Source organism: Colletes gigas, unplaced genomic scaffold (genome assembly GCF_013123115.1).
Source record: "Colletes gigas isolate AHSC1104 unplaced genomic scaffold, ASM1312311v1 Colletes_gigas_Sc00011, whole genome shotgun sequence".
In the NCBI taxonomy this organism is placed as follows: domain Eukaryota; kingdom Metazoa; phylum Arthropoda; class Insecta; order Hymenoptera; family Colletidae; genus Colletes; species Colletes gigas.
Genome location: NW_025106640.1, coordinates 1,170,361 through 1,195,292, shown reverse-complemented (window position 1 = coordinate 1,195,292; position 24,932 = coordinate 1,170,361). Strand labels below are relative to the sequence as shown.

The 24,932-nt window shown below is 36.3% G+C and overlaps 1 protein-coding gene across 1 annotated transcript in view; it reads left to right on the top strand.

Annotated features, from left to right (window-relative positions):
* Positions 1-24,932, top strand: part of LOC122398430 (ras GTPase-activating protein raskol-like) — a 244,298-nt gene that overhangs the window by 191,038 nt on the left and 28,328 nt on the right. The window contains exons 3-4 of the mRNA XM_043398264.1: positions 15,306-15,347; positions 24,161-24,347. Of these exons, the coding sequence (XP_043254199.1) occupies positions 15,306-15,347; positions 24,161-24,347 (229 nt within the window). The remainder of the gene's footprint in view (positions 1-15,305; positions 15,348-24,160; positions 24,348-24,932) is intronic.

Here is a 24,932-nt window from a genome sequence, read left to right as displayed (position 1 = left end):
TTTTAGTGAAGTCACTATTTACTAAAAAAAGTTTGTAAATAATATGTGTTGATGATTCTTTTTCTGTTTTCGAACGACTCTAGAGTAGTCGAAGTAGAATATTCCATACTAGGTCGGACCACAATATCACTAGTTGCATTAGGTCAGACCAAACTTGTCCTAAGTATATTGCTTATAAAATCAAGTAATGGATTGTTAATTATATATGGTTCAAAAAAAAAAATGTAAAAATTTATATGGAGTCTGATCCCCATATACATATGTATTAATAACTCGTCGCTGATAATTGGCGATAAGAGAGGCTATCTAAACGAAACACTCGTAGGGTGTACGAGTAAGCCCTATATAAATCCACAATGTGCTCGCGTGTCTCCCCAACAGTGGTAAATAATCTTAAATTGTCGCAAGGCTATCTTAAAAAGGGCGGAGTACAAGCAGCCCGCACATAAAATTCATCATTTTTAATGCACAATGTATTTCAAGGAACAATATTCGTCATTTTTAGTACACTGTTCATTCCGCTGAATAAAATTTCCATTACGCTCTCCATTCCGGGGGGAATAACATTCGCGGCTTTTATCACCGTGTTTATATGCGAACAATAAAATTTGTAATATAATATAGCAACCGTGGCACATTTTTCACTAATTACATTACGCAATAATTCGGTACGAAATTGAATTTAAAGTTGATATAAATTTAGATTACATATTTTTGGAGACTTCCGTTGGTCCAAAATGGCGGGGAATAGCAATGCATTTTTTCGTTGCTTGATTTTTGAATGATTAAAATCCTTCGATCTGTCCAGAAATTATGACGTTTTAAACAGACATTATATTTCTGGTAATGAATTTTTTTCTCGAAAATGCGTAAGATTTCAGGAGTATGTGTATTGACCAAAAATTATTGTAATAGACCCGCGCAACTAAAAAAAATTTTTTCAGGTCGATTTGAAATCTTTTAATTTTGTCGAAAAATTTCACACCTTCTCGAATTTTTTTCTCGAAACTGCGTAAGATTTCGGAGGTATGTGTATTTACCAAAAATTATTGTAATAGACCCTCGTAGCTAAAAATAATTTTTTTAGAACGATTTGACATTTTTTAATTTTGTCGAAAAATTTCACACCTTCTCGAATTTTTTTCTCGAAACTGCGTAAGATTTCGGGAGTATGTGTATTTACCAAAAATTATTGTAGTAGACCCCCGCAGCTAAAAATAATTTTTTTAGAACGATTTGAAATTTTTTTTTCGCCGAAAAATTTAGGCACCTTCCTGAATTTTTTTCTCGAAACTGCGCAAGATTTCGGAGGTATGTGTATTGACCAAAAATGATTGTAATCGACCCCTGCAACTAAAAATAATTTTTTCAGAACGATTTCAAAATTTTCAATTTCGACGAAAAATTTCACACATTCTCGAATTTTTTTCTCGAAACTGCGTAAGATTTCGGAGATATGTCTATTCACCAAAAATGCTTGCAATTGACCCCTGTAACAAAATATAATTTTTTTAGTATGATTTGAAATTTTTTAATTTTGCCGAAAAATTTGTCCACTTTCCTGAATTTTTTTCTCGAAACTGCGTAAGATTTCGGGGGTATGTGTATTGACCAAAAATAATTGCAATCGACCCCTGCAACTAAAAATAATTTTTTCAGAACGATTTCAAAATTTTCAATTTCGGCGAAAAATCTAGGCGTCTACTCGAATTTTTTTCTCGTAAGTGCGTAGGATTTTGGGGGTATGTCTATTGACCTAAAATGATTGTAATTGACCCCCGCAACCATAAATAATTTTTTCAAAATGATTTGAACTTTTTTAATTTTTTAGTAAGTTTTTATCGAAGCCTCGAAATTAATATTCTTGATTTTTGTCTTATTTTGGTAATAAATTGGATTTAAAGTCAATATAAATCTAAATTACATACTTTGGAGATTTCCATCGATCCAAAATAGCGGAGTACAGCCTCCTTCAATTTAAAACATGAAAATAGTTTCAATTGTCGAGCACGAGACATTCCAGAAACTTATCAAGCCACTAAATTTGGGAAAAGATTTTCCCAACCAGAGTTCGACGAAGCTCCACACGGCAGGTCGTGTTGCAATGCATCAATGGCACACGTGCGCCGCCATATTTCTCCTCGCGCGATCCATGCTCGCTTCTTTCCGGGCTCTGAATTCTTTGGATTCGATGCGTTCATACTCGTCACGTGCAAGACAAACGGCACGCGAATAAAAAATGCAACCTCCTCCATGGAATCCTTCCCCCGGGGGTTGAACGAATGGGTCTCTGTATTAAATTGTATCCCCCCACCCCGCGACTCTTTCTCTCTTTTTCTCCACCCGTGTTCTGTCTCCCCGTCTCGCTCGACGAGCGTCTCCCTTTCAGGACGTGAGAGGAATAGGGTAGGTGCGATTAAATCTATCCGTCTCGTTCTCCCTTTCGCGCTTCGTGCTCCGGCGCAGTTCGCTCCCTATCTGTCTTTCGCCTACCAGGGTCCCTTTGATTCATCTGCGCGTCTCGCATCTGCGTGGATGCAGGTCCCTGACTTCTCTTTGCCGTCTGGTTAAGGAGGTATCAGCTGGATCTTTGACGGGCAATTTAATGGAGACCCGCGTTTTAAACAGATTGCTCGACCGCGATATCGGTACTCCCGATTCGGCGGACGCGATAGTCGCGACGCGCTACGCGCGATTCGATCTGCTTTCCAATTGGCTCCGCCGACTGACGGCCGCGAAATAGATTTCATACCCGGAAAAATTCTGGCGAAAAGCACGCTCGATGGCCCGGGGATAACATCCTTTCTTTCGTGTCTGTTTCAACGTTTGTGTTACAATTTTATGTATACATTTAATCGAAGCTCTTCCCTTTTATTAATAGTGTATTCTGTGTGATATAATGCAGATATTACTCTAAATTGCATTGCAGAATATTCTCTATTGAGGGGGTTGAAACTGCTTTAAAATGCAGAGGAAAATACAAGAATTTACAATTTCGATTTCTCTGGCTCCGAGTAACGAATGAAAATAATCATCGATTCATAGTCTGAAATTTAGTTCAATATTTGAGGCAAACTTCCTTTCCCCTGTCTATTTCAACCTTTATATTACAATTTAAACTATTCAATATTTGCATGAACTGAAACTCCAAAAAAATTTTATTTCTCTCTCTTCAAGCACCGAACAAAAATTTTGGAGAGTCCCTCCTTGAAATTCCCTTCCCTTCCCCTGTCCATTCCAACGTTTATATCACAATTGAAACTATTCAATGCTCGCAAAAACTTCAGAAAATTTTACTCCTCTCATTTCGAGCACCGAACAAAAATTGTTGAGTGTCCCTGCTTTAAATTCAGTTCGACGTTCGGGAGGAACACGTGTCCAGGAAGCTTCCTGCTTGCCCGGGTCGCGAATTTCCTCGAACGCGTCTCACTTCCGGCTAGAGGATCCCAGGAAGATTCGGGGGAGCCCAGTCGGTGCAGCTCGTCTGTCTTAGCCGAAGGAGGGCGAAAGTGCCTGTTCATCTGGTTCCTTGTCGACCCTTATCCCCTTCCAACGAGTCGATATCCCTTTTTTCCCGCCCCCCTCTGAAAGGTGCAGACGAGCTTACGAGGCCCGGGCCGTGGGACGCGTTTCCTGGCGCGCACGCGAGCGCAAAGCTCCTTCCAGTCACCTTCCTCCTCTTCGACGGCTCGAGGTGAGATAGGATCCTTCGTCGTGAAAGAAATCCCGCGTGGATTCGGGGAAGAAGGACCTCCACCCCGTTGCGGATAAATCGGCTCTGCCTTTTCGCGAACCTTTCAACCCCTTTTGCCACTCGAATCACTCTCGAGGACCGTGGTAGAAGGCCACTCTGTGGATTCGGGGAATTTTCGTTTTCGGACCTCGCGACGGTGACAGAGTCGATGTTTGTGGAACTTCAGAAACGTGTTTGCGCTCGATTTTTTTTTTTATAGGAGCACGATTATTTATCTTGCGGTGAAAAGCGAAAGAAACGGGAAAATTTGTGTTTCGCTTCGGCGAGGCGAATGGTAAAGTCGATTTGCTTTTGGTTTTAAAGCGCGTCGTAAATTGAAAAGGTTCGAGGAGGTCTCGTGAATTATAAATGGTCGATTTTGTAATTACGTAATATCCAATTACAAGGGGACTTCGTGTAAGAATCTGGGGGAACGTGATGTACATATAAATGAAGGATCATCGAGGACTCGTTTCCGTCATATCCTGGATTAATAACCTAAGAAGCCACGGATAATCCTACGGAGGAGGAACCTTTCAATTTTAAGTTCCCCGGTCGGTGAATTCAGCCGAGCGTGCACGGGAGTCGAGGAGGGTCTTATTCGAGGGGGAAAAAATGACGGCCAGTGTTATTATAAATTTATTAAAATCAGTTAAAACGAGCTTTTGATGTTTCCAGATCATTTAATTATATAGAAACTTATACAAGTTAGTTCTTATTTGATAAAATAAATTTTAGATGCTAACATTTTGAGGTATTCATATAATTTTTAAATGTGGAATATTGTATACACTATGAGGATCAAATAAATTAAAAATAGACACGTAGGATAGCACAGAACAGAGTTTTTTGGTATTTTTACTATTTTATTTTCAAGCTTCACAATATTAGAAATTGCAATATCAATTTTAATTAAATGAAATATTCTAAATTATTATTTATATTTTTGTATTGCTCTGCTATTTTTTTATTAATATTCGTTAAAAGATTTGATTGTGGCTAAATAAAAAATACATTTCAAGTGCTAATGCATTTTGAGTTATTTATATAATTTTTAAATATAAAATATTCTCTACTAAATTATTGATCAATTTTAACCAAGTGGAGCATTCTAAAATATCACTTATATTTTGTTTCATTATTCTGGTGTTTTCTTATGTATTTTGGCAAATTCCCATTCATAAGGCATGAAATTTTCATTTGATAGGAATTTTGAAATTCTTACGATATTAAATTGCATCTTTGAAACATAACTATATGGTCGCAATCTTTACATTTGGGCTTCATTAAAGTAAATTTCAGATGCCAACAGTTTGAATTATTTACATAATTTTTAAATATAGAATATTCTGTGCATTATGAGGATCAAATAAATTATTTAATTTTCAGACCTCTAAATTTTAATCACCTGAAGAGTCTTAAAATATTATTAATATTTTTTTCTGTTATTTTTTGTGTTACTTTCTCGTATATTTTGGTGAATTAATCACACATAGAGAATAAAATTTTAACTTGAAAGAAATTTTGAAGTCTTTATAACACCAGATTGCATCTTTAGAGTATAATTACATGGTCTCGATCGTAACTTTAAGTTCGTTCGAACGATACCTTGCAAACTGTATCGTCTGCGCGTTCTGGAGGATAATTCTAGGACAGACAGTGAAAGGAAATGTGAGGGAGGATATGCATTATTCATGAAATGGTCGTGATGCATGAATTTGTATGTATGTATAGCTAATTTCTTACAAGTAGTGTCGCAACGAGGAACAGAGACGAAGGTACTCCGGGGATTCTTATTTACATGAATACTTATACCGAAGTTTTCCACTACTCTTGCATTAGAAGGACATAATGCAATTTTATTATACCACACTTCGTCCTTGAGCAATTCCATACATACACGATGAGTAATCTATACAAAATTTCATACTTTCAATCCTCATATTACAAAGATCTATCAAAATCTAAGGAATCATGTTTCATTTACTAAATGCAAAAATAGAAAATTACAAAATTTCAAGGAACTTCGTGCTTGAAGAGCTCCACAGAAATTCGACAAATATTATTCACAAAATTTTGCAAATATTCAAATTTTTTAGTGTTCACAATTTTCTTGGAATAAAAATTATTATTATTGGAGAAATGGTAACAATTTGAAAATGATTTTGCAATACAAAAATTGCACATTTATTTTCATGCACATATTTTCCATTGGGGAAATATTAAGATACGAAGAACCATAGTATAACAGAAAAATAAATTTTTTATCGTTGTTTGATGAATCAGGAAATATTTCTATAAAAAATTTCTACAATAAAATTTACTATTATTACAGAAATGATAGCAATTTGAAAATGGTTTTCAATCCAAAAATTGCACGATTGGGAAAATATTAAGATACGAAGAGCCATTGTATACTAGAGAAATATATTTTTTATCATCGTTTAATGAATCAGGAAACATTTCTATCAAGAATTTCTACAATAAAAATTACTACTATTGCAGAAATGATAGCAATTTGAAAATGATTTTGCAATGCAAAAATTGCACGATTGGGAGAATATTAAGATACGAATAGCCATTTTATACCAGAAAAATATATTTTTTATCGTCGTTTAATGAATCAGGAAACATTTCTACCAAGAATGTCTACAATAAAAATTATTATCATTAAAGAAATGGTAACAATTTGAAAATGATTTTGAAATCCAAAAATTGCACATTTATTTTCATGCACATATTTTCCATTGGGGAAATATTAAAATATAAAGAACCATAGTATAACAGAAAAATAAATTTTTTATCGTCGTTTAATGAATCAGGAAACATTTCCATCAAGAATTTTTACAATAAAATTTACTATTATTACAGAAATGATAACAATTTGAAAATAATTTGCAATTCAAAAATTGCAGGATTGGAAAAATTTTAAGTTAAGAAGAAAGAAATATATTTGTTATCAGGAAACATTTCTACCAAGATCCGTCGAATACTAATACGGGCAGCGCTGGCATAAATCAAACTGTTGGAGAAATTGCTAGCCACCGTCCAATATATTCGGTTCTCGTCCCCGTGGGGTCGTTTCATCGGCGGAACGATCTTGCAAAGCTTTAATGCTGGCCGTGTATCCGGCGGAATATACCGTGGCGTAAGCTTAACAGCCAAAACTCGTGGGCGATTGTGGGAGTTCAGAAGGTCATGGCGTTCCGGCGGGCTCGGAAGATGAGGGTTCTAGTTATACGGAGATAGCGGGAGCAAAGGGTGCATTTATATGGGGTTGCTTCGACAACTGACGCTGAGAAGGGTAAAAATAAACAGGCCTCGCATTATCGAGTCGATGGAAACGGCCGGGGAGGGTCCATTATCTTCTTTTGATAAGCTTTCTCTTCCTTTTTTTTTTTCTTACGAAATCGCGAGCCTGGCAGATGTTGTTTGGCGAAATGGTAGCAGTCTGTGGGGCCACGGTTTCAAAGTGTGTTGCACGCGAAAATAACGCTCTCGCGTAAGCCGATTATTTACGAAAGCTTGTCCATTAATACCTTCGTGTATTAGCTTTCGTGAGGATCCTTTTCTTCCCTTTCCTTCGAGTGAAATTAAATTCTCGCGAAGTTTGCTGGAAAAATTTCTTTCCACGGATGGATCTAACGGTGCAATGTTTACGTCTAAAAATGCTGCTTTTTCTAAAAATTTGATGTCTATAAAAGATCGTTACGTGCGTGAAAATTGTTTAAAATTAGTGAGATGTTCGATGTAATAAGATTTAAATAGTAATTCTTGTTATCCCAAAAATGGTGACTCAGAAAAGTAGTGTGAGAGTCGAATGATAGGAAAATAATAAAAGTTTATAAATATTAATGAAGCCAGAATCTGCGAGGAGTTACGAGGCAACGGGTTAAAGGTTAAAACTGAAACTATGTGACACCGGTGTGAGTAAAAACTTGTAATTTACATATGCCTATATATAGCAAAAGGTCACACAAGGTAGTTAAACCGTTAAAAAGCAACGGGCCACGCCTCGGCATTGTTAAGTGCTGCGAGAAAATTTAACTGTCGTTAAATCGATCACGATCGAGACAGACAGTGACATCTACAACACGAGGAAATGATATACAGTGCTGGTTCGACACTATTATTGTTCAGCAATTTTTCATTTGCCAATTGTAGAGAATTATAAGGCGAATTTAATTGATCAGTCGCCATTTCTGTAGATTCATTGAATTCCTGTTAGTTTTCAGGCCAGAAATTATCAAAAATTCAGAGTCTGTGTGTTTGTGATTTCCTTATAATTAGTGCTGCTATTCGTGTCCAATATACAATAGATGAAATTTTGTTCTGTCAGTTTTGATACGAGAATCAATATAAAATTTAAAATCTGTGTGTTTGTGACTTCTCTATAATCAGTACTATTTATGCCCAATATAGATAAAATTTTAATAAAATTCTGTTAATTTTTACGTGACAAATTATTAATATAAAATACAAAATCTGTGTGTTTGTGACTTCCCTATAACTCTTATTATTCATATCCAATATAGATGAAATTTTCCTCAGTTAATTTCCAAGTGCAATTTAATAAAATGGTCTACAATAATGATTCGTAAAATGAACATCGCTCCAAAGTCGACACGTTCATTTTTCGGGTACAATGGAGGGAAAACACGAGCACACATTTGTCCCTAACGATATAATTGAGCCTCGAAGCCACGGAGAGAAATGTTCAATTAACGAAACCTGAAGTTCATTTTAAGAATCATTCCTGTACACAATACCCAAATACCAAAATCGCTAATGGGTTTAAAATTGACGCACGATTAGATAAATAAACCGAAAAAGAACGAGAAAATTTGTTAAAATCCAGCAGAAAGAATAACAAATGGCAGATTCAAGGGTGCATTTGAACAAGTTTGGCAATTCGTGCTGAATTTCGGGGGCACTGGCGGAATTAATGCTCAGGCCGCCTCGTTTCGGGGATTCCCTATCACAATTATGCCCTTATCGCATAATCCGATACAATCGCGGCGTTATTGGCTTCATTTGGAAAGCAGCACGACCAAGAAATTCACCAGTTGCTCCGTCTCCCGGAGGAAGTGCTCGAGTGGTCCCTCGTTAGAAATTCATGCTGCGCATCTCCCTTTTCCCTTCGTCTCGAATCGCTCTTGAAAGGCTCTCTTTTCAATGAACCTGTCCACGTCGAGCGCGACAGCTTTCCGTAAACACGTAAAACGTTTCCCTCGACATTTTCACTTTGTTCCAGCGTCCACCATTGCGAAACATCTCCGATAAAAATTCATCCCCCGTTCGTCCAGCGTCGAAATTTTAATGACCATAGAATTCACGAAATAGCAAACTTGTGGAAGCAAACTTATGTTATATTTTATTTTTATTTTTTTTTTCGCCTTTCGAAACTTTAATATAACATACAAAATCTGTGTGTTTGTGATTTGTCTATAATTAGTGTTATTCAGGCCCAATATAGATGAAATTTTCTTCAGTCGATCTTAATAAAATTCTGTTAATTTTTACGTAACAAATGATCAATATAAAATACAAAATCTGTGTGTTTGTGATTTCCCTAGAACTAGTACTATTCGTACCCAATATAGATGAAATTTTCTTCAGTCGATCTTAATAAAATTCTGTTAATTTTTATGTGACAAATGATCAATATAAAATACAAAATCCGTGTGTTTGTGATTTCCCTATAACCATAACCGTAACTTATTTCATTTATTTTTCTCGAAACGTGGTAATTATTTTTCCATTTTCAAGGATGATGGTTTCCGTGGTTCCTGTCGTTCCTGTTATTTCCTGGACGGTTCCAGGCATCGTAGATTTATCGTCGGCGGTTTGAAAAACGTCGCTGGAAAATTACAGTGAAACAGATTCACTTCCCGCGAAGAGTTCTCGTAACGAAATACATACACGGAGCCGGGTGCGCTCGCATATGAAGCACGCTAATAAATCATTCTCGGTTGCTCATGACGGAATACGGAACGAACGATACCGTGATTCTCTCGTCGAGAAACAAGAAATTACCTCGTGATGTATAACTCCCAATAAATCAGGAAATTTTGCTCCGACTGCTTCGGAATACGCGTTAAAAATCAGAGCTGGCGCGTTATTTAACCCGTTCTCTTATAAAAGCGTTCGCTGAACCAAAGCGTGCGGTGAACGCCTACGGGGCGTTCCGCGAACATGCTTTGTGAACGCGATTAGGGGATTTCCGCACGGGACGTGCCACACAGAAAACATTTATCATAAATGTGTTAAAACTATTATTTTCGTTGTTCTATCATTGAACGATCTTTGTTATTTTAGCAATTTATGAAAATTAAAATGTAAACACTTAGAATCTATTAATTGTTTACATTCTAATTGGAGTCCTAAAAATCTGAAAAAATTATTTAGAATTAATCTAAATATTTGTGTATATTTTTCCTCTAAAAATCAGTATTTCAAAGAGTCGATGGATCTTCTAAACGACACTTTACGAATCTAAAATTATTGCTCGTTCTAGAATAAAGTTCCAAGTTCCAAGTTTTGCAGTTTTCCACGCGATACGAACTTTTTAGACGTAACGTTCCACGAACGAGAACAACAGGCCGTGACACGTAATATTTCATCGCCATTAGGTCCAGTAGATGAATATTAAGCATCGCGCGAATTATTAACGTAACACGGAAATGGTACAAACTTGGTTTTGTATTTGGAACGCGTGCGAGATGCATAATGTATTTTTCAATCTTCTCAGCGGTTGTAACTCTTAGAGCAACGATCGTTGCCTTTGTTTTCGTTTACTCTCGAGAAGTCGTTGCAAGTATAATCTCGTAACAGTCTGAGCAGCTGTTACATAGATTCAATTTAGCATACTAGATGCATATTGTCTGTTTGTTCCGTGAAACTTTTTATTATGCTATTTGGAGGAGTACCGGTGTCCTGACGTTCTTCGCGCCGTACACGTTCAATTTTAGGATCATTTTAATTCACGCGGAATTCTCTCACGGACCCAATTTTGAAAACTTTATTTTGTAAAATAATCTCATAAGCAACAGTACATTAATTTTTATTATTATAGAAATTTACATATTGTTCATTTTTAATTTCCAGTTCGATACAAAGTAGTATTACTATTCTCTTTCTTATTGTTTATTCAATTTATGTGCATTTATATTATTTATATGTGCCTGAAAAGACATCAGAGTGATCTTTAAAAATTAATTTTTGTAGTTTAGCTATCAAGATTTAGAATAATATGAGAATAGAATGAGCGTAAATAAATAAAATATAAAATTTATTATATTTGAAAGTTTTGATTCATACCGAGAAAACAGATTTTTACTGGATAAATGTGTACCGGAAACGCGGGGTTTCCTAGGGTTTCCTGTGTGTCCACGGGACGCAAGCAGACTTTGTTCGCGATTACGCGTATCGATTCGAAGCGTATCCGCGCATTGTGCAATTTGATCGAGGATTCTTTGACGCTTTGTGATAAAAGCGACGTTCTGTGGATCGTAGCGAGTCGGTGTTTGCTTTGATACCGCGCGAGGATATTACTGATTTCCGTATAAAGTGTCGCGTCAAAACTGAACGACGAGATTGCACGAGACGTCGTTAAGTATGTACGCTACTTACTATTGCAAAGTGTTACGAGGAAATATAATGTGGAGCACGCGTTGCTCGAAGCTACGACAGAACCGAACATAGTGTTTTATGTTCGACGGTTTCCTGAACCGTAAATTCTGTTTTATATACTTGGCAATTATCGTGCATCGTTCCTCCTCCATTTTGAGAACCGTCTTATATTGCGATAAACTTCAACTAATTGTATTGATAATTTCCAATTTTCTTAAATAGCTTACAGTTAAAATTTCCATTAAATTTCGAATTAAAAATTTGATTCGATAAAAATATATTTATTTAACACTGTGTTGCAGACGGGGAAAAGAAAAATTCAGTATGCAATAAATAACGCATTTCTTATGACGTTCATTTCACTAAAAAAAATTATCGTTTCCTCTGTAAAATGTAACAATTTCAGGAAGGTATAAATTAATCACAGTTTGCAAATTTATTTTCCTGTGCCTTAGAATTTTTTTTTCTTTCTATTTTAGATTTATGTACTTTACGAAGTTTTAAAATTTTTAATTTGCATTCTTTGAGAAAGGGGAGAATTTATGTTACGAATCCTTTTGCGCGAATAGTACAAGTAGTATGTACTGTTGGGATAAAGAAAGATCAGACTCGGACTAAGAATGATGCGGTACCATCAGTAAGGGGAACGTGGACAGTCGAGTAATTCTTGCTGAACAGTGGGCGAAGATTAATCGTGGGGTTTTCGAAGGCTGACTAAAACGTCTGACCTAGTACCATCAGCACTTCCTGTCGGAAATGATTCTTCTTTTACAGTACATTCGTTACAGAAGTTAATTAAAATCAAACTGATCTGCACGAGTTTTTCCATGAAAAGAAAAATCGAAGGAAAGCAAACTTAGATTATTATTTTTAATACGTCAATTCAGGGTTTAGAATCTCGAAATAAATTATTCGGAAAATGTTTCGAAGTTTCAGATTCGAATAAAATTGATCACAGAGTAGTCTTGATTAAAATTTATTTTTAGTGACTATATTACTTATATAGATTTTTATTTTATTTTAAAATGACCCCTCATCGATAGATAAAATTTATTTTTAGTGACTATATTACTTAGCCATTTATACATAGATTTTTATTTTATTTTAAAATGATCCCTCATCGATAGATAAAATTTATTTTTGTACATTTGTATGGATTTTTTAATTTTATTTTAAAATGATCCCTCGTCGATAGATCTCGAGGATCGAGGCGTTTAAACAAATAACTATGTTTCGTTTAATGGGGGCCGTACTTGGCAAGAGAAAACTGGATCAAATTCGTACGATATTATTTCTCGAGCGTTGTGGAACACGGGGAAGAGTATCGCGGGGCAAAGGGGAACGTTTACGTGCTCCATTATCGTCGGTAGACTTCCGGGACGCGAATCGATTCTAGCGTCACCGACAGATCGATTATCGTCGGAAGATCGTACGTGCGCAGCTTACGGATGTAATCGGATCGGTCGGATCGAATCGGAGCGAGTCGATCGTGTGGATCGAATTAGGTAGCGCTGGTCGCAAAGACACGTTCACAAAGGTCGAGCCAAATCGAAAGATCGAAACTCGAACGGCGAGCAAACCTTATAGCTGTCGGGGCAATAAACCGAGACCAGAGTGTCCTATAAAAGTGAAAGAGTTTAGAGAAAAACCATGGACTATCAAAAGAAATAGATCGTAACCTTCGAAAGAATAAAGAAAACGACGAAACCGAAAATAACCTAGAAATGCTCTCGTGCTTCGACTCTGAGATTAGGTTAGCTCCTTAAACCTCAGAAAGTTGATACGTATTTTAAATTAAATATATTTCTTTAAAGTCCTTTTATCAATTATTTAATCTACATAAGAATTGCAGTATTTCAAATATACACAGTAACAGAAAAAATATATTAAGAATTTTTCGAGATAAATCCCCAAATTTACTACACGACATACCTGTTTTTGGCAATCTTCTATCTCAACCTGAACAACAAACAAAAAACTGTTTTTCTCCACATTGCTGAATTCAAAGTTATTTTATCTGCTTCATAAATATTTATTTCCTCTGCTCGACGATCGAAACTACTTCCTTGGCTTTTTATTTTCTTAAATTCCCGAAATAGCGAAGAACCAGAATAAAATAATGTTAGAAGGTTTGAAGGATTCTCAGAAATCTACGCGAATTTTCCAACGAATGTTTTAATCTTCGTAAGCTCAAGCTTCCGTGTGAAGCTGTTCGATTTATTAATTACGACGAAGAACCGCGTAACGCATCGAAATCGTTTAAATTACGACACCCAGGGACCGTAGTGGCAATAACGATGATCGTAATATCGCGCGCTCTTCGAGGACCACTCGATTAATTTAACCGTGGACTCGGGACATTAATTATCCTCGTCAACGGCCGATTAATTATGCTTGGTCTCTCCCCCGCAAACCGCGTGTACGTGCGTGCGGTAACGAGCAGCGGAGCGTTTGTTACCAGTCACGCTCGTTTCATAGGAAAACTCTCATCTGCCGTGGACGTGGCGCAGGAAAATTGTGGTTTTAGCATCAATTAGCCGGACGTCAAAGAAATTTTCATACAGAAGCTTAATTTTCTACCGATATCAATATCAACAGCGGTGTATGTTAATTAATTTCTCTCCAAATGCAATTTAACGTATTCCAAAGAAACATTAAAACTTCAATTTTAAAAACTAATTAAATATTTCCAACAAAATAAATGTTAGAACCGTAATCGCGATTCTCAACTTTCAAATCAGCCGCCATCTTGTTTCTATACTTTGGGCCGCGAGAGATGGCGCTGAATGTGCGTCGAAATTAAAGTGGGGTCAGTAAGCGAAATATAATTGTTGCACGTTTGTGCAGTTACACGTATATTTTATTGTGCCTTTAAGTTTAATAAATAGATTTAGTTTGTGTTTAAAACATGAAGTTTCTGTTTCCTATGGTTTTGCAAGCATTATGGAATATTCATCGAGTGTACAAGCTGCGGAAGAAGCTTCTTACAGCGAAAGGTTATGTCTTTGCTTCAATTTCTTCTTATGTTTAATTTCATCGTGAAAGATTTGTTCCGAACCTGAACCAATCTCCGTTGTTTGCCATTGCACTGTTTGATAATTAATTTCTGACAACAAGAGGTTAGGTTATACTATCGCGTGGATCTGTCTTCCGGAAGACTCAGCGCGGGATCGTTATGGTTTTTTAATTGTTCAGCTGTACAATTAATACGACTCTGATTAGCGATCGGTGACCCATGATATGAGCTCGGTGATTGGTAACCAGTGATTCATAACAGGCACCTTAAATAGATTCTAACCACACGACGGACATCAATATCAGTGTGGCTTTTGACTCCTGTAAGAGGCTGATTGCTATGTCGACGATAAGTCGGAACACTCTCTTCAAAGGGCTATAAACGTATCAAATATTTTATTCGTTCGAGTTTAAATAATAATATTCCGTGTACACCATTATCCTCGTGCCTTTTACGGTAAATGATCGAAAACGTACTTGTATGAATAGTTTTATAATATCGAATATTATATGAGACCTGCGTAACCTAAAAGTTGTTTCATTTAAAAATATCGATTTCATACACTGTGCTTTTTAAATTGCATGGTTTGTCTACATAAATAATTATTTAAACTATAAAATTACTATCGGGGAATTTTAACCTTTTTGTTCTGCATAAAAAAACAATTTTGCTTTTTGATATACCAGGAACACATTTAATAGAAAAATATAATTTAAAAGTGTTTTTAAATGTAGTTTTCAAATATTACTGTGGAGTATTTGTTTCGATATTTTATTAAACTTTGAAGCAGTCAAACCATGCACGATTCACGGATGTATTAATTAAATACCATCGAATCCAAAAGGATCTTTAGATCATTTTGGAACACTCCAAGAGATAAAAGAATACGATTAGTAATAAATTTGTATCTTTCCTTGGACGCAGCTGTTCGCCGGGACCGCCTGTATGTTCAAGTCTCACAACAAGGTTTGTTCTCTTTCTGTCTTCAAGTGTTGTCTATGTATTTCTAATACGCTGTCGTCTTCGCATTTTGTTCCTTCATTTTGGCCATGTATTTGTATACGTGTAATGCACATATTTTCTGTGATGATTGTCGCACCGATGCTTACGCAAAAAAAATAATTTTAAAGAGTTTCAGAATAATTTAAAAAAATAATTTGTATAACGCAAATCGTCTGCTATTTACGCGTTGCTTGTCGGCTAAGAAAATTGTCGAAGAGATTTCCAAATCTATAAATTAAAATTACTATACAATTCTACTGTTTTTAGTAGCGTTATAAATAATTCTCTAATTTTACTTCCATTAATTTTTATTTCGCCAGGGCTTGTATATGTTTGCCTGTAGTGTTGGAGAATTGCAAATATTTATTATCGAAGTCGATTGTAGATCGAGAGCGTCACGTAGCCGATCGGTGAGGGCGCCACCATAACACAAGCGGATGCGCCATCTTGATTTAGTAGTACGTCTTGTGACATGTGCGAGGGATGTATCGAAATACGTTTTTCTTATAAAAGGTTATCTCGGGTAAACTATTTCTTCTTAACCTGTTCAACTCCACGTACCTCATCAACACTTACACAATTCGCAGTATTGTAATTTCAGTGTTATTTATTTTGTGTATCGTGTTAACCAAAAAAAAAGTGCATCGTAGCAAGTTTCTCGTAAGAATTTTAAAGACTTCGCCTACTTTCTTCACATTTGAAAACAAATAATAATCACACGGTGTTCTATTCAAGATTTTTCCTAATTTATTGTACGACTTTCGTATATCGAAACGTGAAACGTTGTTTTAGCAAAACGAGTCGAACAAAGTAATTGGAACGCATTGGTTCGCGACATGGACAATTCTTCTTGGCTGAGGCGGTAAGTTCGTCCAGTCTTTGCTTTGATATCAGCAAATTTACGGTTCAGAGGGTCGTGACTAATTGTTTCCACGGGCCGTCGAGTCGCGAAACGACAGAGACTCGACGAAATCGAAAGGATTGAATTACTCAGGAGACGGCATCTGCGTCTGACCTGGTCGTTTCCTCGGCTGGCTTCCGGGATGATGTTGCTTCCCCGAATTCGCCCAGACGGTTAGACAACGCTCTACCCCCACCACGATTCCGCGTTTCCGCGTAATGCAATTTCATTCGCGACGAGTCTTTGCTGTTCTTCGCCCTCGCGTTTCTCTCTCGCGCGAACCCTGCACCGTTCGTTTGCCGTATTGTTTGGTTTCCACGCACGTAGTTTGTTCGGTCGTTCAGCTGTCCATGATGCTTTGTGTCTGCCCGTGCACCCGGTATTTCACAGTGTTTGCGGACTGTTTTGTTTGGAAAACTTGCTTCTGTTTCTCCTGTTTCGATAGTGTTCTCTAGAATTTTATTGTCCAAACCACACCGCGGTTCTTAAACCCTTTCGTACAACGCCGCTCGTGGCTCGGTCTGGGGAATAAGAAAGCATCAAATTTTCAGAGAAATTATGTCAGTTTCGTGGCGATAAATATTCTACTGTTGCTCCTGCGATTTACATCAATTTTTCGTTTTAAATGATCTTTCACTAAAGCAACGTAACTGCATTTTATAAATAAAATTCTTTTGATACAAAGTATCGTGTTATTTGGAATATTATTTTGTATTAAAGATTTATTTTTAATTTGGGAAAAATTCTATTTCGATATTCGGAATTATTTTAACAATTATTTGCACTCCAGGAATAAATATAAAAATTGCACTGATACATGTAGAATTAAAATTTATTAAAAGAATAATCACCATTGAATTAAAAAAAAGAATAGTATTGAAATGACTAAATATCTTAAAATTCTTTTTATATTAAGTAACGTGTTACTTGGAATATTATTTTATTATATTAAAGATTTATTTCTAATTTGGGGAAAAATTGGTCTATTTTGATATTTGGAATTTAACAATTATTTTCACTCCAAGAATAAATATAAAAATTGCACTGGTGCATGTAGAATTATTTGTGGTGCATTTGCATTAAAATTTATTGAAAAAAATAATTACCATAGAATTAAAAAAAAGTATTAAACTAAATATCAAGTGGTCTTCAGAGAAACTAATTTCCAAAAGCAACCATTGTGAGTGGACGTGTTGGGTATTTAACAAAATAACAAGACTAATCAACGACGATGTGATTAGACGAAAACGTTGATCGTCGAATTCGAATGAAATATCTGAACGTGCACGGTGGCCTCTCACGGTTGATCACCGTGCAGTAATTACGGCCACGGTTTCGTCGACAATGGGGACGATTTCGCGTTGGAGATTTTCGTCGAATCGGACGGAACTGCGAGACGCGGAACGACGAGAAGCGGGAAAAGGCGGTACGCGGGCAAAGCGGGAATTACTGTCGAGGCGTAATTGCGTTAATGGAACACCCCGATGGCAAACGGGGTCACGTATTCTCGGCGGGTATCGTACGAAAAGAATGCAAATACTAATTGGCGGGGGCCATAGATTGTTGCACGGCGATGTTCGCGGCCAATACGGGATCATGTAATTGGACGCGTTCGTTCGCGGCAGTCTGGTAATTGCAGTTAACGCGGTAACTGCAACTGCAGTCGCGACTCGTTCAACCGCGATCGATCGACAACGCTGACTTCTTTAATCGGTCATGGCGAAAATCGAGTTTGCAAAGATCATACTTGTTTTTTTTTTCTCAACCCGTTACGTACACTTACACTCGCTGGACGAAATTCTAGCATGCTTGTAATCATTTATTTTTGTAGCTTAACCGATATAAATTAATTTCGAAGTAACAACTGTTTTCGTTCTTCGAATTTTTAATAAAGAATTTTATTGGAAAGTATGCAATATAAAATTGTACGATGTTTCCTGTATAATACCAATAATATATCCAATATTTTTCGTTGTAACTTTTTGAACAACCAAAGTATATAATCGTATTGTTTTAAAATTGGTGAAATCATTTATTTTGTAGCTTAACCAATTATATATAAATTAATTTTAAAGTGACAATTCTTTTCGTTCTTCGACTTTTTAATAAAGAATTTTATTTAAAACTTTAAAATTGTACGATGTTTCCTATACTATGCAATTTTTTGAACGGCCAGAGTATATAATTGTGTAATTATAAAATTGATAAAATCATTTATTTTTGTAGCTTAATCAGTAGTATATAAATTAATTTCAAACTGACAATTCTTTTCGTTCCTCGAATTTTTGATAAAGAATTTTATTGAAAACTTTAAAATTGAACGATGTTTCCAATATTATACAATATTTTTCATTGCAATTTTTTGAACGACCAGAGTCCAGAGATAATTGTGTAGTTACAAAATTGGTGAAATATATTTCAATCTCATATATTGATGTCAAAGTAGAAGGATGGTAGTTAGATATGGAGATTGTTCGGTAATTTTATTTTATAGCTTCTATTTATAAAGTTTGCAATCTTTACAATAGGACATTTTTCTCATCTCCGTGTTCCTCGTTCGTTTAACCACCGTTAACGACCCATTGTTAAATTGTCTACTACCTTTTTACCCCAATCAGCGACTCCGACGTGTCTGAGCAAATTTTATTTCCAACTAACGAATACAAATTTTATATTTATTCATGAACTTCCGGTTTGCGTTTCATTAGTCAATTAGAATCCATTAACACGGGTGTTTTAGATCGAATATTCCAGGCGAGAACGGAGGCTGGTAAACGAGCGAATTTAAATTTTTATTCAACTTGTCCCAACTCTACTGGAAAATATCGCTAATATTAATATTGTACACATTTACTCGTATATTCGTCCAGTATATTAGTGATTCACTATAGATGTAAATAAACTTTGTTTTTTCTTATGAATTCTTTCCATATTTATTTTTACCAAATGTTTATTACACAACTTGAGTTACTTGTATTAACAAAGTATTTTTTTCTTATTATTTTATTTAATATTAACGTGTGCATTTAATGCCCAATTACTAAACCGATAATAATATACAAATCAATATAATATGTGTGTGTTTTTTTTCTCAAGCGGTCACCCATCCTAGTAATGAATGGACCGCGCCCAATGCAGCTGCACTTTTTTGATCACACGAGAACCAACGTTTCCAACATACCACAACCATCGACAAATTAGATTTTTAATTTAAACCCTTAAATATCTCAATATATGCAAAATTAGATTTATATCAATTTCGAAAATAGAAAGCAATCTTTTTGTTATTTATAGCAAGTCACTATTATAGTCTACGAATACGAGTAACTGTATCATGAATCAATAGTTCTTCGTGGAAATAGTCGAATAATATTCACGAATTATTTGGCAAAAAAATAGTAATATTGTCGCATTTTCGTGGGCACGGAAACTCGATAATTTTTTCCGAATAGAACGGAGTATAAATGTTTTCGTTGAAATATGAAATGTGTATCGATTCCGCTGGCGCCACGTACTCGATACCAGATTGCGATTCGCGGGATGGTCATCGATAGTATCGATTCGATATCGTTTCCATCGCTAATTACGGGCGTCATTTGTTCCTGCGAAATTCGCCATTTTCAGGATCGCCGTTCGCAAAGTGCAACAGATGGACAGGAAAAACGGGAATACAACCTCGCGTTCATAGATTTTTCATTTATATTCCGACTCGACGATAATTGGATTTGAATAATTTGACGATTGAATGGTACCGTCGGAATTTAGAGGCAATGAAATTGTTCGTCGTTCGCGTTTCAGCATTTTTTTTTTTTCGGGGGAATTGGAATCGTAACTGTGAAACGAATTATCCTTTGAAAATGTAGTCGGAATTACAAAGAAACGAGAGACACCCTTACGGAACTTTTTCAGTTGTACTGCAATTCGTCAAGAATATCGTGTTCGTTGAATTGAACGCGAAATTGAAATTAGTTTCTTCTTATTTAAATATTTATGTATCATATGAAGACTTAATGGTGCTTCGAAGAATCTATTATATAATAATAGGTTAATTAAAATTGTAATGTGACAGACAATCGTCAGAAGATTGGTAGAAAGACAGAAAAATCTAAAATTTCTATAAATGTAAAAGTTGTAATATTTTTTCCGATTTAACAGTAATGTCGAAATTTTAAGAGTCTTCTTGTCTCGTAGCACCGTTAATAATTTTTGTTGAATGTGCTCGAGTGCATTATCGTTCCAATCAGACCTCGTTCCATCCAAGTAAGACCTCTTTCGAGAAATGGTGCACTTTTTAAGCAGGAGATGATTCGACAACGATGACGACGTCATACTGAACGATGTTTTTTGCACTTAAAGAACCAGCATGGTATCGCTGAGGGATACAATTGCTTTCAGAACGATGACAGAAGACCGTAGATCATCGCGAGGAAAGGAAAAAAACTATTTCGATACGTTTCGACCCTCAATGTGGGTCCTCTTCAGAAGTTTAATTTGGAAGCAATCTTACGAGCAACGTTATATTTTTATTACTTAAAATATCTTTGATCCCTATTTATTTATTTATAAAAACGAAACAGTGAAGAATTGAAACTCTTGTTAAAATTTCAAATTAAAAGTGAAACTTTGGTTCTCTCTATTTCTCAGTCCCACAATTTTTTAATGATTCTGGACGTTTGAAAATTTATATTAGATGTACGTGAAACATAGAAAGGAAAATATTGTATATATATTTACGACTGAAGTTTGCGAAACTACTGAAATCGTTCGTCCACCGGCATCGATCATGGCGGCAAACAGCCACCGCAGACTGTCGCGAATAATTCGCTCGGTCAGTTGCAAAATGTGTCCGTTTCGTCGATTGTGCGGGCAGAAATTCGTTTGGGACGATGATTGGCAAATAATGGCCAGCAATGCGGGCAGTCGAGCGCGCGAAACAAATCGAAATTAATAATTCCCCCTCTGCCCACATCGTTCCGACAATCCGTTCGTCTTTTCTCTTTCGACGCTCTGCAGACCACTACGAATATTATTATAAATTCAACTCTATTTCTATTGACTTTGGACAACAACATTAACGAACACCATATGGGGGACTATACTCTAGAAATACTCGTAATTAGACTTCCAAATTTTGTCAATGATAGAAACTAGTGAATTTACGATAACTATTTAATTATTTATCTTTTGAAACTTCTTTGGGTGCATAGGGTCAAAGTAAATTTCAAAATAAACATAGAAGACAGCATAAAATATAGTAGTTGGTATAGTCATTGGATAGAGGATGAAATGCCCTTTAAAACGAGCGTTCGTACGAGTCGATAGCGTAATTAGTTCCGGAGATATGAAGATTTTAGTTTCAAGTCGATGCGGTGGTTAGTTTCGGAGATATAAGGGCTCGAAGCGTTTGTTTACGTCGCGAGGTCATTCACCTCACGTGACCGTAGTACGTGACTCGGCCAAGAGTCACGTGCATCGAGAGAGAAAGAGGTCCGACGTGTCAGACGAAGACAGAGATAGTCGAATTAAAAAAATTACCCCTTTACATAAATTGCGATATCTCGAAAACGGAAAGTCGGATCGACAAAAACCAAAAGCCATTTTAAAGAGGAAGGTTTGCCGCCGCTAACAATGAAACAATAATGGATAAAACACTAGTAGTTTCGGAACTACACGCATCTAAACTTTTACTATTTTTAATACGAGTTAATAGGATATTATACGCGAGCCGGACAGTGAGGCAGTCGAATTAAAAAAATTACCTTTTACATAAATTACGATATCTCGAAAACGGAAAGTCGGATCGACGAAAACCAAAAACCATTTCAAAGGTGAAGCTTCCCCGCTTCTAATAATGGTTTAGTTTGTGATAAAACACTAGTAGTTTCGGAACTGCACGCATCTAAAGTTTTAGTATTCATTTCAGAATATCTGACGTCAAGATTTCTCATTCATAATTCTTTTACTTTGAAGAATAATTATAAATATTATTTGCAGACCACTTGAATAGTATTACAAATACAACTCTATTTTAAATAACAATAAATGTTAACGAACACCATATGGCGGACTCTAAATATTCAAATTTTGTCATTTTACAATCTAATTGTGAAATTTTATTTCTCATTTTGAAGAACAATTGTGAATATTATTATAAATATTAACGAACACCATATGACGGACTCTATGCTAGAAATATTCATAAATAAATTTTCAAATTTTATCAGTTTACATTACAATCTAATTGTGAGATTTCTCGATCATATTTTTCTCATTTCAAAGAACAATTATGAATATTATTCGACTCGAAATTAATGTTATCGTCGCGTTTGTAGAACACGGTCGTTCGAAAGACCGATAACGGAGACGAAAGTGCTAAATCGAACGTCAACGTAGACCCCATTTACGGCGAAGAAATTTAAAGAACAGTTGTATGAAATCGGTAAGAAGTCGTGAAATCAATTTCAGATAAATGCCCCGTTGCATCGAGGCGTGCAATTTCTCAAGACGAGTCCACGCGAGTCCCTCCGTGGCGTTCGGCGTTCCCTCGTAATTCTCAAAAGCGTTGAAAGGAGAAACGAGAGAATGAAATCCGAGTGTCTCCGTTCCTTCGGATTTCACGAGGCCCCGTGGCGATGGTGCACACCGCGTTCAACGAGTTCTAATTAGTGACGTCAGCGTGTCGTCAGGTCAATCTACGGTATTTTAAGATAAACCAACAGAGACACCAGTCGTCGTCCAGCTTCCTTCGTGGCCGGAGACGGGGAAAATTCATACAAAAATTTCGAACGATCAAAAACAAAAACGTTACTCTTCGAACGAAAATAAAAATTTTTCACCGTGGGAAGCATTTAATCGTAATTTCGTACAGTCGAGCGGAGGGGGATATTTCTCAAAAATTTGTTCGATCCAGTACGATTTAAAACTAGTTCCGTTCCGTTGTTTGTCGAATGAAATTTCGCCAATCTCCGTTCCGTGCGGCGCCACACGTTTTCTTCCCGTCGATCCCCGGTTTCTCGATTGGGATCGCGTCGATCCGGAGAACCGGTCTCGCGATTCGATGGCATCGAATGATTCCGACGCGATTAATTAGACGCGGTCGTCTCGTTAGCCTGCCACGGTGAAATGGACGTAATTCGGGGTTACGTGAGTGTCGCGGCGAAAGGCTCGCTTTATGATTTTCGCCATTTCACGAGAAATTGCGTCCCCAACGATCCGCGCATATTTCCCCTCCCGACGTTGTTATTTGTCCATAAATTTTTATCGCGTGCAGGTGGTTCAGAACGCTGATCGATGCAATTTTTTTATGGAGTTTATTGTTCTGTTTGTGAATTTATATTCTGCCGACTGTAGTGAATTTTGAAAAATTTTTGCGCGTTTTTGGAGTGATTCAGGGTTTTACGAAATTAACTCCAACGTTAATACAAGTTATTTTTACTTTTATAAATTTCTTCAAACGCATAATTAGCGGATCGATTCTCAAGTAAAATAGCCTCGAGTGTCATTCTCATTACCACGACGATAAATTACGTCTCTTAATATACTTATGCAGCCTCTTCTTCTCACGCATCACAGACCTTCCAATTAAAAGGACACGTTTGAAATTAGATCTGCTCAAAGTATGTGCTTGCAACTCGTACGATTCCTCCCTATATAAGTGTAAATAATTTCAACGATCTTAATTATATTAAGTGAACTTTTTTCCACCATTTATGTTTTACAAATACCTGTGTTTACAATTTTTTTTGTGTGAAAAGCATCGATCAATTCAGCAGTTAAATTCAATTTTTACGTTTGAAGTTTCACGGTTTCCGTAATTATTCTCTTTTTATTGCGTGTGCATTTATAGGAATTTAATCAGCGGGATTTTTGGTTACAGTTGGGGGACGCAATGTTCGTCGAACTGCCACGTGTTCGATTGGACGGCGGCGCACGTGCTTTCCGGCAACATTGGGGCTACGAGTCGCGACCTTTGGCACCTCCGCCGCCATTGATCGAAGAAGACGAGGCGGCAGTCGAACCGGAAACGGTCAGCCTTCGGGAAGCCAACACCGCGTCTCCGATAGGTGAGTCTTTGACCAACACACGAACCAGTAATCTCCTTTAACGCGTTCACTGCCAGACCCCACGAATAGCCCGCGACAACGAAACCAGTGGTTGTAGACCGTTGGAAACTAGCCACAATTTGTCACAGAATTTATTTTTACAGTTAAAATTCAAGAGCCCTAGGATTTATTTTCTTTAAAATCTAATCTCGAGAATTAATTTTTTTAGCTTAGTAAAAATTCGTATGGCAGTCAATGTGTTAAAAATTGAATTACCAATGTTTACAGTTAATAAGATAATAACTTCGTATCTGTTATATTGAAATAATGGTCCAAAGATCTTGTGTATGAAGTTTTTTGTCGAGTGAAATTTCAGCCCATTTTAGCAAATTAAATTAGCAAAAACTCGTAAACATTAAAATTAACAAATTTAAGTAGACCAAGGAGTAATAGTAATAGTGTGGAAATAAAAATACAGAAAGAGTGTATAACCATTTGGTAAGGTTTATTTAGAAATAAAAAGTTACAAATTAATGATAAGGTTGGAATAAAATACAAATGCATTGAAAATTATTATAGACACGTATAAAGGTGTTAAAAAAAGAG